The following is a 12616-nucleotide window of genomic DNA, read 5'->3' on the forward strand; positions in this document are numbered from 1 at the left end:
GGTGATTTGCTGCCCCTGGGTGGCAGGCTCCGGGAGTTCAGGGTGATTTGCTGCCCCCGGGTGGCAGGCTCCGGGAGTTCAGGGTGATTTGCTGCCCCCGGGTGGCAGGCTCCGGGAGTTCAGGGTGATTTGCTGCCCCCGGGTGGCAGGCTCCGGGAGTTCAGGGTGATTTGCTGCCCCCAGGTGGCGGGCTCCGGGAGTTCAGGGTGAGTTACTGCCCCCGCGTGGCGGGCTCCAGGAGTTCAGGGTGATTTGCTGCCCCCGGGTGGCGGGCTCCGGGAGTTCAGGGTGAGTTACTGCCCCCGCGTGGCGGGCTCCAGGAGTTCAGGGTGATTTGCTGCCCCCGCGTGGTGGGCTCCGGGAGTTCAGGGTTTGTTGCCGCCGGGTGGCGGGCTCTGGGAGTTCAGGGTGATTTGCTGCCCCCAGGTGGCTGGCTCCAGTAGTTCAGGCTGTGGAACATTCTGTGGTCTCCTCGGCGGCGGGCGGGGCGGAGCTGAGCAGCGCGATGGCGGACAGCAGTGGCGCCGAGAATCACCGCATCAAAAGCTTCAAGAACAAGGGCCGCGATGTGGAGGTGAGCGACCCGGGGAGGAGAGGCGTAGGGCGGCAGTGGGCCGCCGGTTTCAGTCTCTCTGAGCTTGGGAGCCGCGGCCCAGCGGGTCGGTTGTCGCCGGCCGAAGCCGGGAACAGCGAGTCCTCCCCGCCCGGGGCCTGGGATCAGGCTGCCCGCCGCAATCAGGCCCGAGGCCGCCGCTGCCGTTCTGCTGCCAGGAACCGACGCCCGGCCGGAGAATCGGGGGAAGAGGGTGGAGGGGGATGGTCGCGCCCAACCCGGGGCCCTCACCCTCCCCACCCCACCTCATCTCACCCTCCCCACCCCCCCTCATCTCACCCTCCCCACCCCCCCTCATCTCACCCTCCCCACCCCCCCCTCATCTCACCCTCCCCACCCCCCCTCATCTCACCCTCCCCACCCCCCCTAATCTCACCCTCCCCACCCCCCTCTCATCTCACCCTCCCCACCCCCCCTCATCTCACCCTCCCCACCCCCCCGTCCCCCTCGCCCACCCCCCGTCCCCCCCAACTCGCCCCCACCTCACCCCCCCCGCCCCGTCCCCCCCCACCTCACCCCGTTTCCCCCCCCTCCACTCCCCACCCTATTGCCCCTCTCGTTTCCCCCGTCCCCTCCTTGGAACTCACCGCTCACCATCTTGCTCCCTTGCCCACCCACCCACCATCTTGCCCGCCCACCCACCCACCATCTTGCCCGCCCGCCCACCCACCCACCATCTTGCCCGCCCACCCACCCACCCACCATCTTGCCCGCCCACCCACCATCTTGCCCGCCCACCCACCATCTTGCCCGCCCACCCACCCACCATCTTGCCCGCCCACCCACCCACCATCTTGCCCGCCCACCCACCCACCATCTTGCCCGCCCACCCACCCACCATCTTGCCCGCCCACCCACCCACCATCTTGCCCGCCCACCCACCCACCATCTTGCCCGCCCACCCACCCACCATCTTGCCCGCCCACCCACCCACCATCTTGCCCGCCCACCCACCCACCATCTTGCCCGCCCACCCACCCACCATCTTGCCCGCCCACCCACCCACCATCTTGCCCGCCCACCCACCCACCATCTTGCCCGCCCACCCACCCACCATCTTGCCCGCCCACCCACCCACCATCTTGCCCGCCCACCCACCCACCATCTTGCCCGCCCACCCACCCACCATCTTGCCCGCCCACCCACCCACCATCTTGCCCGCCCACCCACCCACCATCTTGCCCGCCCACCCACCCACCATCTTGCCCGCCCACCCACCATCTTGCCCGCCCACCCACCCACCATCTTGCCCGCCCACCCACCCACCATCTTGCCCGCCCACCCACCCACCATCTTGCCCGCCCACCCACCCACCATCTTGCCTGCCCACCCACCATCTTGCCTGCCCACCCACCCACCATCTTGCCCGCCCACCATCTTGCCCACCCACCCACCCACCATCTTGCCCACCCACCCACCCACCATCTTGCCCGCCCACCCACCCACCCACCATCTTGCCCACCCACCATCTTGCCCGCCCACCCACCCACCATCTTGCCCGCCCACCCACCCACCATCTTGCCCGCCCACCCACCCACCATCTTGCCCCGCCCACCCACCCACCATCTTGCCCGCCCACCCACCCACCATCTTGCCCGCCCACCCACCCACCATCTTGCCCACCCACCCACCATCTTGCCCTCCCACCCACCCACCCACCTGCCCTCCCACCCACCCACCATCTTGCCCTCCCACCCACCCACCCACCATCTTGCCCTCCCTCCCACCCACCCACCATCTTGCCCTCCCTCCCACCCACCAACCATCTTGCCCACCCACCATCTTGCCCACCCACCCACCCATCATCTTGCCCTCCCACCCACCCACCCACCCATCATCTTGCCCTCCCACCCACCCACCCACCCACCCATCATCTTGCCCTCCCTCCCACCCACCCACCCATCATCTTGCCCTCCCACCCACCCACCCATCATCTTGCCCTCCCACCCACCCACCCACCCATCATCTTGCCCTCCCACCCACCCACCCATCATCTTGCCCTCCCACCCACCCACCCACCCATCATCTTGCCCTCCCACCCACCCACCCACCCATCATCTTGCCCTCCCACCCACCCATCATCTTGCCCTCCCACCCACCCACCATCTTGCCCTCCCACCCACCCACCATCTTGCCCTCCCACCCACCATCTTGCCCTCCCACCCACCATCTTGCCCTCCCACCCACCCACCCACCATCTTGCCCTCCCACCCACCCACCCACCATCTTGCCCGCCCACCCACCCACCATCTTGCCCTCCCACCCACCCACCCACCATCTTGCCCTCCCACCCACCCACCCACCATCTTGCCCTCCCACCCACCCACCCACCATCTTGCCCTCCCACCCACCCACCCACCATCTTGCCCTCCCACCCACCCACCCACCATCTTGCCCTCCCACCCACCCACCCACCATCTTGCCCTCCCACCCACCCACCATCTTGCCCTCCCACCCACCCACCATCTTGCCCACCCACCCACTCACCATCTTGCCCTCCCACCCACCCACCCACTCACCATCTTGCCCTCCCACCCACCCACTCACCATCTTGCCCTCCCACCCACCCACTCACCATCTTGCCCTCCCACCCACCCACCCACCCACCATCTTGCCCTCCCACCCACCCACCCACCCACCCTCTTGCCCTCCCACCCACCCACCCACCATCTTGCCCTCCCACCCACCATCTTGCCCTCAGCCTCCTTCACTCTCCTCACCACCCTCTCACCCTTACTCCCTTCACTGTCACTCTCCTTGCTCCAACTCCATGCTCATTCTTGACCTGCTCTCGCCACCCCATGTGGTCCTCCTGCTTGTCCCCCTTCACTCTCTCTCCCTCCTCTCTTCTTCTTCTTCTCCTCCTCTTCTCTCTCTCCTCCTCCTCCTCCTCTCTCTCTCTCTCTCTCCCCCCCCCCCGATCCCATTGTGTAATAGCTTTAAAAGTAAAACAATTGGTGAATTTGGGTGGTGATTGCTTGCCTGCGTTTCGGATAGTGAGCTCCTATTGATGCCAGAACAAGTTCGTTCATTGACTTTTGTTCATTCCCACTACGGGGCTAGAACACCGTACCCAGGTTGAGGTATCTTTTATTTGTACAGTGAAAGCTTCATCTGTTAACTGGTAGCTTGGGTGGACAAGTGCTGCAAATGCTGTCCTGTCCTTATGGAAACCTGCTCGGTTGGCTGAACATGTTTGATGAATGGATTGAATAAATACAGTATAAATGTAGATTCGGCATGGATGCCATACACAACTTGCCGTGTTGCATTTCACAAAGTGTAAGGAAACTGTAAAGCTCTTGAACAAGGATGTCTGCAATTTTATTTGTTTTTGGGTGGTGAGCATAGTTGGTAAGGCCAGAGTTTGTTGCCATCCCAAATTCCCCTTGAGATGCAGGCTTTCTTGAAACGTTGTGTGGGATATACCCCTCAGTGTTGTTAGGGAGTTCCTGGATTTTGACCTGGCAAACAGTGAGTCAGGTTGGTGTGTAATTTGGAGGGGAATTTGCAGTAGGTGTTGTTCTCAGGTCTGCCATGCTTGTAGGTAGTGGAGGTTTCAGATCTGGAAGGTACTGGCAAGGGAGCCTTGGCAAGTTGCTGCAATGAATCTTGTAGATGGAACACACTGACTGCTGCAACTGTGTGCCAGTGGTGAAGGGAGTGACTATGTAAAATGGTGGATGCAGCGTTGGTCAAGTTGGTGGCATTGCCCTGGATGATGCTGAGCTTCTTGAGTATTGTTGGAGTTGCATTGATTCAGATAAATAGAGAGTATTCCATCACACTTCTCTGACCTGTGCCTTATTAGATGGCAGATAGGTTTTGGGGAATCAGGAGGTGAGTTGCATGCAGCAAATTCCTGGCCACAGTATTTATGTCACTGGGCCTTGTTCAGTGTTTGGTCAATGGATACCTGACCTCTGCATGGACTGAATCCATAGTTTACTTCTCAGCTTCTGCCCTTCATGAATGCGGTACTTAGTTCAGAACCATTAAACTCGTACCTTTAAAGGATACTAACCTATTACATACTATGCTATGATATTCCTAATCCTGTAAAATAGGGCATCTTTGATTTACTGTGAGCAGGTCTCAGCATGTGCAAATGAAAGACGGTTTGTACGAATTGTTCCAGAAAGAAAAGTCTTGAGAAAAATGTTTTGTTCTGTGCATCTGACCTGGAGTCAAACTGAGGAGCATGTTATAAATCATAAAGTTCTCTGATTAAATAACACTTCAAATTTATGCGTACTTAACAGCAATTAGCTTTTGTGGTCATAAAGACGCATTGTCCATTAACAGAACAATATTCCTGTTCTCATAAATGTATTTTCATATGTTTTATTAAATATAGAGTCTCAACCCTTAATGGTCTTGCAAGTTACAGCTTTGTCTTTAAAAAGGAGGTTGTTTGGGTGTGTGTGGGGCTTCAAGAAAATGTAAAATCTCTTATCCATTGTTTAAATAGCAGTAGTAGACTTTATGGCCTTAGAGGTGTTTAATTCTGACAGCACAGTTCTCCTCAGGGAGGATATATTGCTGTAGAAAGGGTATAGCACATTAGAATGAGACTGGAGATAAAAGAGTTAAAATGTGAGGACAAGTTGCATAGACCAGGCATGTATTCCTTTGTGAACTAATGGATTAATAATGATGCAAGTCAAGTTTAAGTTGATTAAATGAGTTGATAGGGCAAACACAGAAAAAGGAGAGTCCAGAACAAAGGGATATAATCTGAAATTAGATTTGGTGCTTCAGGAGTGATTTCAGGAAACAATTCTTCATGTAACAGATTTTGAAAACCTGAAACACTCTCCCAAGAAGTGGTTGAGGCTGGGGGTCAACTGAAAATTTCACAAGTGCGATTGATAGATATCTGTCAGATCATGTTATTATGGGCTCTCAAATCAAGAAATGTGAATGGAGTTGATTTACAGGTCAATCATGAGGTGAATGACAGTAGTTCAAAAGACTGAGTTCCATGTTTTCAAAAGGGAACTAGGTTGTTCTTGGGTGATAATTCTCCTGTCCTTGTTTAGAAGTATCTTGTTTGGCATACTGTGAACATGCCATGGGAGATCTCATTTTACTGCTGGAGCAATTTGTTGAGCAAGATGATTAATTCTGGCTGCTACCTCTTTTGTTTCAGACTATGAGAAGACACAGAAATGAAGTAACAGTGGAACTAAGAAAGGTAAAGACTTTGCTTTTTTCTATAGCTGATTGCTACACATTGTTTCTCTTTGCTTTTGTTCATGGAATGTGGGACTTGATGGCAAGGCTGGCCTTTTGAGCCCATCCCTAAATTGAGTGGCTTGTTTGTGATTTCAGAAAGCAGTCATTACATTGCTGTAGTCGCATACAGGCCAGACCCGCTAAGAATGACAGATTCCCTTTCCCAAGAGCAGCTAGTAAACTTGATGGGGTTTTGCAACAATCTGTAGTTTTGTAGTGACCACACCGATTTTTAGCTCTTTTAAACAAAACCCTGATTTTTAAGTAACTGCAGTAAATATTCTATTAGTACTGTGATGGAATTTGATCTCTCAACCTCATGTTATTAATCCAGGTCCTGGGATTGCTAGTCGAGTAACGTAACCACTTTATTGCTGCACCTGCTACTTGTATTCTGAATATTTTTAATGTGTAACCAGTTGATGTAAATTACTTTGATCCTGTGGGGTGTTGTGTATTTGATGTGTTTCTAATCACACATGGGCTACAGGAACATGTTTTGAATATTGTGATGCACAAATACATTCACCACCATCCTGCTACTCTCACTTTAAGCCTTTTGCAAATGGCAGTTGGATAGAAAAGCTGTGCTCTGGACACCATCAAGCGCTGTTGCTGTTTTTGATAAGCGCATGCTCTTGCTGTCTGATGTTTTAGTGCTGCATTAATGACAGAGGCTGTGGGAAGCAATTTGGTGTTTGGGTGGGAGGGGGTTTACTTGGGGAGCAGAGTTTAAATGCTTGTGACTGAATCTCACTGCGTAGAAGGATGCTTATTGGCCCATTCTCCCTTTGCTGGTTCTTTGAAAGAGCTTTTTTCCCCTCTTGGCCCTGTAAATCTTTCCCCTTCATGTATTTATCCAATTCCTTTTTGAAAGTTACTGTATCCACTAGTAATCAACCCTCCATGGATGGAAGCAGTTTCTTTCTTTTATCAAAAATACTTCATAATGTTCACACAGGGCGGAACAGTGTTCAGCGCTGCTGCCTCACAGTGCCAGGGACCTGGGTTTGATTCCCGGCCTGGGTCACTGTCTGTGTGGATCAAATAAATCAGTTGGACTGAAACCTGGTGCTGTCAGACTTTTTACTGTGGAGTTTGCACGTTCTCCCCAGGTCTGCGTGGGTTCCCTCCGGGTGCTCTGGTTTCCTTCCACAGTCCAAAGATATGCAGGTTAGGTACATTGGCCATGTCAAATTCTCCTTCAGTGTACTCGAACAGGCACTGGAGTGTGGCGACTAGGGGATTTTCACAACTTCATGACAGTGTGAATGTAAACCTGCTTGAGACTAATAAATAAACTTTACTTTGTATTAAATCTCCCTTAACCTTCTTGATGTTTGACAAGTAATTTCTCTATTTAGGGATGATATTTAGTTTAGGTTTATTTTATGGCTGTACATATGTCATTAATTGAGAAACCATTGAATTGCACGTGTAGACTGTTTCTGGTGTGGACACAGCAGAGGAAAGTGGAAAGTTGTCTGGTCAGTCATGTGCTCCATATGGTGAACTGAGCCAGTGGGCCATCTTCTAATGTCTGAAAATAGGGCGCTTAACCAGCAAACTTTGTGTATCAGGTTTCTGGAGCAGCAATATCTGCTGAGGTAGGGCCCAAGATTCAAGCATGGTGGTCACACTGCGATTTATTATTTCACCTTTCCACTTCTAAGAGAAACATGTGACTTGTACGTTGTTATGGGATAATTTACTAGAAGAACCCCACCTTAAATTTCTTTCAGTTGCTGACATTGTGTTAGAAGCTCTCATGAAATGTCCTTTCATATTGGGGGAACAGCATAGCACAATGATCTGTCACCTTATGGTAATATGTTTGCTTGCAGCAGTAAGCATCTGAGTGTCAGGTATGCATGCAAGTTTTTACTGTCAATATAAAACACATATTGGTCAGTGATGCATTTATCGCTTTAGACTTCGCCTCTTGAGCACCAAACAGGCCATACCTAACACGATAGCATGAAGCTTTGGAAGTCCATAGGTGACATTTTTCTCTTGCCCACTGTGTGGTGATCATTGTGAGGCGACAATAAGTGGCGGTTTGCAGTGAGTGACTGGTGGACAGATGTGCAGTATTTTGTTTTTATATAAGCTGTCAAGCAATGTGAAGTGTTAGCACAGTAATTGTGATTTGACTCTATTTGTAATGCATAACTTAGTTTGTTTGACCAGCCACCAGGCATGTCGTCAAGCTATTGCTGCATGTTTAAGGTGCAGTTCCTGCATGTGAACATGCTGTGCTTGACTCATTATTGGAGATGCAAAAATGAATGTGTCGTGATTGCCGTCCAGTCTCACTGGTGAAACCATATTTATGACTTGGAGATGAGTAAACAGGATGAGCATTTAGATTGTTTGCTGAAACAAATCTTTAGATATCTATGCTTAATTGAAATCAGGCAATTGATATTGATGTAGCAATTTTAATAACCTGTCAGATCGTAAGCCTTTATGGCCAGATAATATTTCTGGATTACAAGATCAGTTTAGAGTCATTGAACCTCATCCCTTTGCCATTTCTGTTCTAAATCCTGAAAAAGGTGGTGTCAGTTTGCAGATCTTAGGATTTCATTTCTCCCCTTTGCAAGAAATCCACATAATGTATTTATATAGATATTTAATTTATTATTTATTGGGGCAGCATGGTGGCACAGTGATTAGCACTGCTGCCTCACAGTGCTAGGGGCCTGGGTTCGATTCCCAACTTGGGTCACTGTCTGTGTGGAGTTTGTATGTTCTCTCTTGCTTGCGTAGTTTCCTCCCACGTTCTGAAAGATGAGCTGGTTAGGTGCATTGACCCAAACAGGCACCTATAGTGTGGCGACTGGGGGAATTTCTCAGTAACTTCATTGCAGTGTTAATGTAAGTCTATTTGTGACTAGTAAACTTCTTTATTTTAATCTATAGCCTGCTTTTTGACTTTCTCTACAAAGCTTTGCTCTGTTTCTCCCATATCTGCCTCTGTTTAAATTGTGCATGGTACAGCAATATTGCTCCACTGATGAGAAAGTCAATTAAAAATCAGCATACTAGTTAATTTCCCAGGATCTTGGTGCTGTATCTACGTAAGTTTTTCTGTTGCTCTATTCTGATCCAAGTTACTCATGCAATCCAAGTATGGAGCCCAGCTCAGTCGTCACATTCTCGCCTGAGTCATTAGCTCTTTGGTTGAATTGGCATGCTGGAGACTGAAATGCATATTTTAGCTGACACTTCACTGCCTCTCTGTCAAGATAAGGTGTTAAACCAAGGCCCAGTCTGCACTCTTAGAATGACCTAAAAAATCACATGGTATCATTTCGAAGAACAGGGAATAAAGAAATCTTGAATAAAGAATTTATTCAATAAAGAATATCAATAAAGAATATTCTTAAATAAAGAAATCATGTTCACTATTTTCCAATCTAATGGAATCTTCACTGAATCTAGGGAATTTTGGAAAATTAAAATCAATGGATCAACTATCTCACTAGCCACTTCATGAAGTTCATCAGGATTAGGTGACTTGTCAGCTTGTGGCTCCTCTTCCCTGTTGTTTGTAATTTTCCCGGATGGTTTCATGTCTTCCATTTCCTCATTTACAGCTATTTCTGGGATGTTATTTGTGCCCTGTATAGTGAGCACTGAATTAAAATACCTGTTTGATTCATTTGCCATCTCCTTACTTGCTGTCATTAATTCTCTTGAACATAAAAGTTTGGAGCAGGAATAGGCTCCTCGGCCCTTCATGGCTGATTTAATTGCAACTTCAATGCCACATTCCCACCTACCCCTGAATATCTTTCACTCCCTCCTACTAATCAAGAACCTGTTGAGGTCTGCCTTAAAGATATTCAAACTCTTTTTCCACTACCTTTTGAGGAAGAGAGTTCCAATCCTCTGCAAGGGAAAAAAAAATCCTCATTTGTCCTCAATCAGTGACCCCTTATTTTTAAACAGTGACCACGAAACTAGATTCTCCACAAGTCACCTCGTGCTCTTCTAAATTCCAGTAGATACAAGGCTAGCCTGTCCAACCTCAAAAGATATCCCTTCCATTTGAGGTATTCGTCGAGTAAACCTTATTTGAATTGCTTCCAATGTACTTACATCCTTTGTTAAAGAAGGAGACCAATGCTGAAGACAGTACTCGAGATGTGGCGTCACCAGAGCCCTGTATAACTGAAGCATAGTGTCCATTTTTGTATATTCAATTCCCATCGCAATAAATTATAACACACTATTAGTTTTCCAAATTATTTTCTGTATCTGCAGATTAACCTTCTGCGATTCATGCTATAATCTTGATTCCTCTGCAATCCCTCACCATTTGTGCAACATGCTTTTTTATTATTCCTGTCAAAATGGACAATTTCACACTGTCCCACATAATACTGCATTTACCAGGTCTTTGCCCACTCATTTAACTTATCTATAATCCCTTTGTTAGCCTCCTTTTGTCCTCTTCACACCGTACTATCCTACCTTCGTTTGTGTCATTAGCAAATTTTAAAGTTTATTTATTAGTCACAAGTAAGGCTTATATTAACACTGCAAAGAAATTACTGCGAAACTTCCCTAGTTGCTACACTCGGGCGCCTGTTCGGCCCAATGCACCGTATCTTCAGTCCCTTCATTAAATCATTGATGTAAGTTGTGAAAAATTAAGTCTCCAGTACTAATTCCTATGGCACACCACTCATTATACCTAGCCAACCAGAAAATGTCCCATTTAACCCTACCCTCAGATTCCTGCTAGCTAGTCAATCTCCTATCCATGTTATCCGCTACAGCATGAACTTTTGTTTATTAGAATAACTTTTAGTGTACCACTGTGCCTTCTAGGGTGGAATGATGGCATAGTGGTTAGCACTGCTGCCTCAGTGCCATGGACCTGGGTTCAATTCCCAGCTTGGGTCGCTATCTATGTGGAGTTTGCACATTCACCTCTTGTTTGCGTGGGTTTCCTCCGGGTGCTCCAGTTTCCTCCCACAGTCGGAAAGACGTGCGGGTTAGGTGGATTGGCCATGCTAAATTCTCCCTGTGTACCTGAACAGGTGCCAGAGTGTGGCAACTAGAGGATTTTCACAGTAATTTATTTGCAGTGTTAATGTTATTTATGACACTAAGAACTAAACTTTAAACTGGAAGTTCATCCACCAGTTCCTCTTTATCCGTCACATATATTACTTCTTTAAAGAACTCCAATAAGTTGGTTAAACATGACTTGACTCTGCCTGATTACCCTGACCTTTTCCAAGTGACCTGTTATATCGTCTTTATAGCTTCTAACATTTTCTTTGTGACTGACGTGAAGCTAACTGGCCTGTAGATTTTGGCTTTTTGGCTCCTGCCCTTTTTAAATAAAGAAATCGTGTTCACTATTTTCCAATCTAATGGAATCTTCACTGAATCTAGGGAATTTTGGAAAATTAAAATCAATGGATCAACTATCTCACTAGCCACTTCATGAAGTTCATCAGGATTAGGTGACTTGTCAGCTCGTGGCTCCTCTTCCCTGTTGTTTGTAATTTTCCCGGGTGGTTTCGTGTCTTCCATTTCCTCATTTACAGCTATTTCTGGGATGTTATTTGTGCCCTGTATAGTGAGCACTGAATTAAAATACCTGTTTGATTCATCTGCCATCTCCTTACTTGCTGTCATTAATTCTCTTGACTCACTGTCTGTAAGACCTGTGGTCACTTTGTTAACTCTCTTTAACATATCTATAAATCTTAATACTATCTGTCTTTAGAGTATGAGAAAGATAGCAGGAAATATAAGTTTTCCTCCATTTTGTCATTCTTTGCCATTTTTATATCTTGTCCAATCTTCTGATGCACCCATCTGGTCCAATTAAATGCTTTTCTTTATTTTTGATACTATGTTTAATTTTTTTTTGGTTAACCACAGATGGTGGATCCTTCCCTTGGAGTTTTTCTTTCTTGTTGGAATGTACCTATTCTCTGTATTCTTAGATATCCCCTTAAATGTCTGCCCCAGCATCTCAATTGACCTATCCCTTAACCTAATCTACTAGTTCACTTTAGCTAGCTGTACTTTCATGTCCTCATAATTGCCTTTATTTATATTTAAAATATTAGTCTTGGATGTATTCTTCTCTTTCTCAAATTGAATGTAAAATTTAATTATATTATAGTCATTGTTAGTTTGGGTCACCTTCACTGTGAGATAATTAATTATCTCATTTTGTTGCATAGTTTCCTTTCTGGTTGGTACAAGAATGCGCTACTCTAAGAAACTATCCCAAAAATCTTCTATGAATTCCTCATGTAGGCTACCTTTGCCCATCTGATGTTTTCCAGCCTATGTGCAGATAAAAATCCCACGTGAATATTGTCATACTTTTCTGCCATGCTCCCATTACTTCTTCCTTTATGCTCCATTTTGTTGTATGGTTACTGTTAAGGGGATTGTACCCGACTTCTACAGGTGACTACTTGCTTCATTTCTCATCTCTACCCAAACCATTTCTACATTCTGGTACCCTGAACTTGGCTCATTCTCCCTGACGTGCTCATACTATCATTACTTAACAGAGCCACTCCTCCTTTTCCAAGCTGTCCTTTCTAAAGATTATATATCCCTCAATATTCAAATTCCAATCTATGTCATCCTGCAGCCATGTCTTTGTAATGCCTATAAGATTGTACTTATTTATTTCTATTTGCAATCTCAGTTAATCTGTTTCGTTTTGAATGCTACGTGCAACCAGATACAGGATCTTTGGTTTAGTCCTTTTGTAAT

At 47.7% G+C, this 12616-nt stretch overlaps 1 protein-coding gene across 1 annotated transcript in view; it reads left to right on the forward strand.

The window, feature by feature from the left end:
* The first annotated feature begins 457 nt into the window (after positions 1-457).
* kpna3 (karyopherin alpha 3 (importin alpha 4)) overlaps positions 458-12616 on the forward strand; it is an 80519-nt gene continuing 68360 nt past the window's right edge. The window contains exons 1-2 of the mRNA XM_080204247.1: positions 458-574; positions 5766-5810. Coding sequence (XP_080060373.1) covers positions 506-574; positions 5766-5810 — 114 coding nt within the window. The 5' untranslated portion in view covers positions 458-505. The remainder of the gene's footprint in view (positions 575-5765; positions 5811-12616) is intronic.

This window comes from Carcharhinus amblyrhynchos, chromosome 15, assembly GCF_965287045.1.
Source record: "Carcharhinus amblyrhynchos chromosome 15, sCarAmb.v2.hapA, whole genome shotgun sequence".
In the NCBI taxonomy this organism is placed as follows: Eukaryota; Metazoa; Chordata; class Chondrichthyes; order Carcharhiniformes; family Carcharhinidae; genus Carcharhinus; species Carcharhinus amblyrhynchos.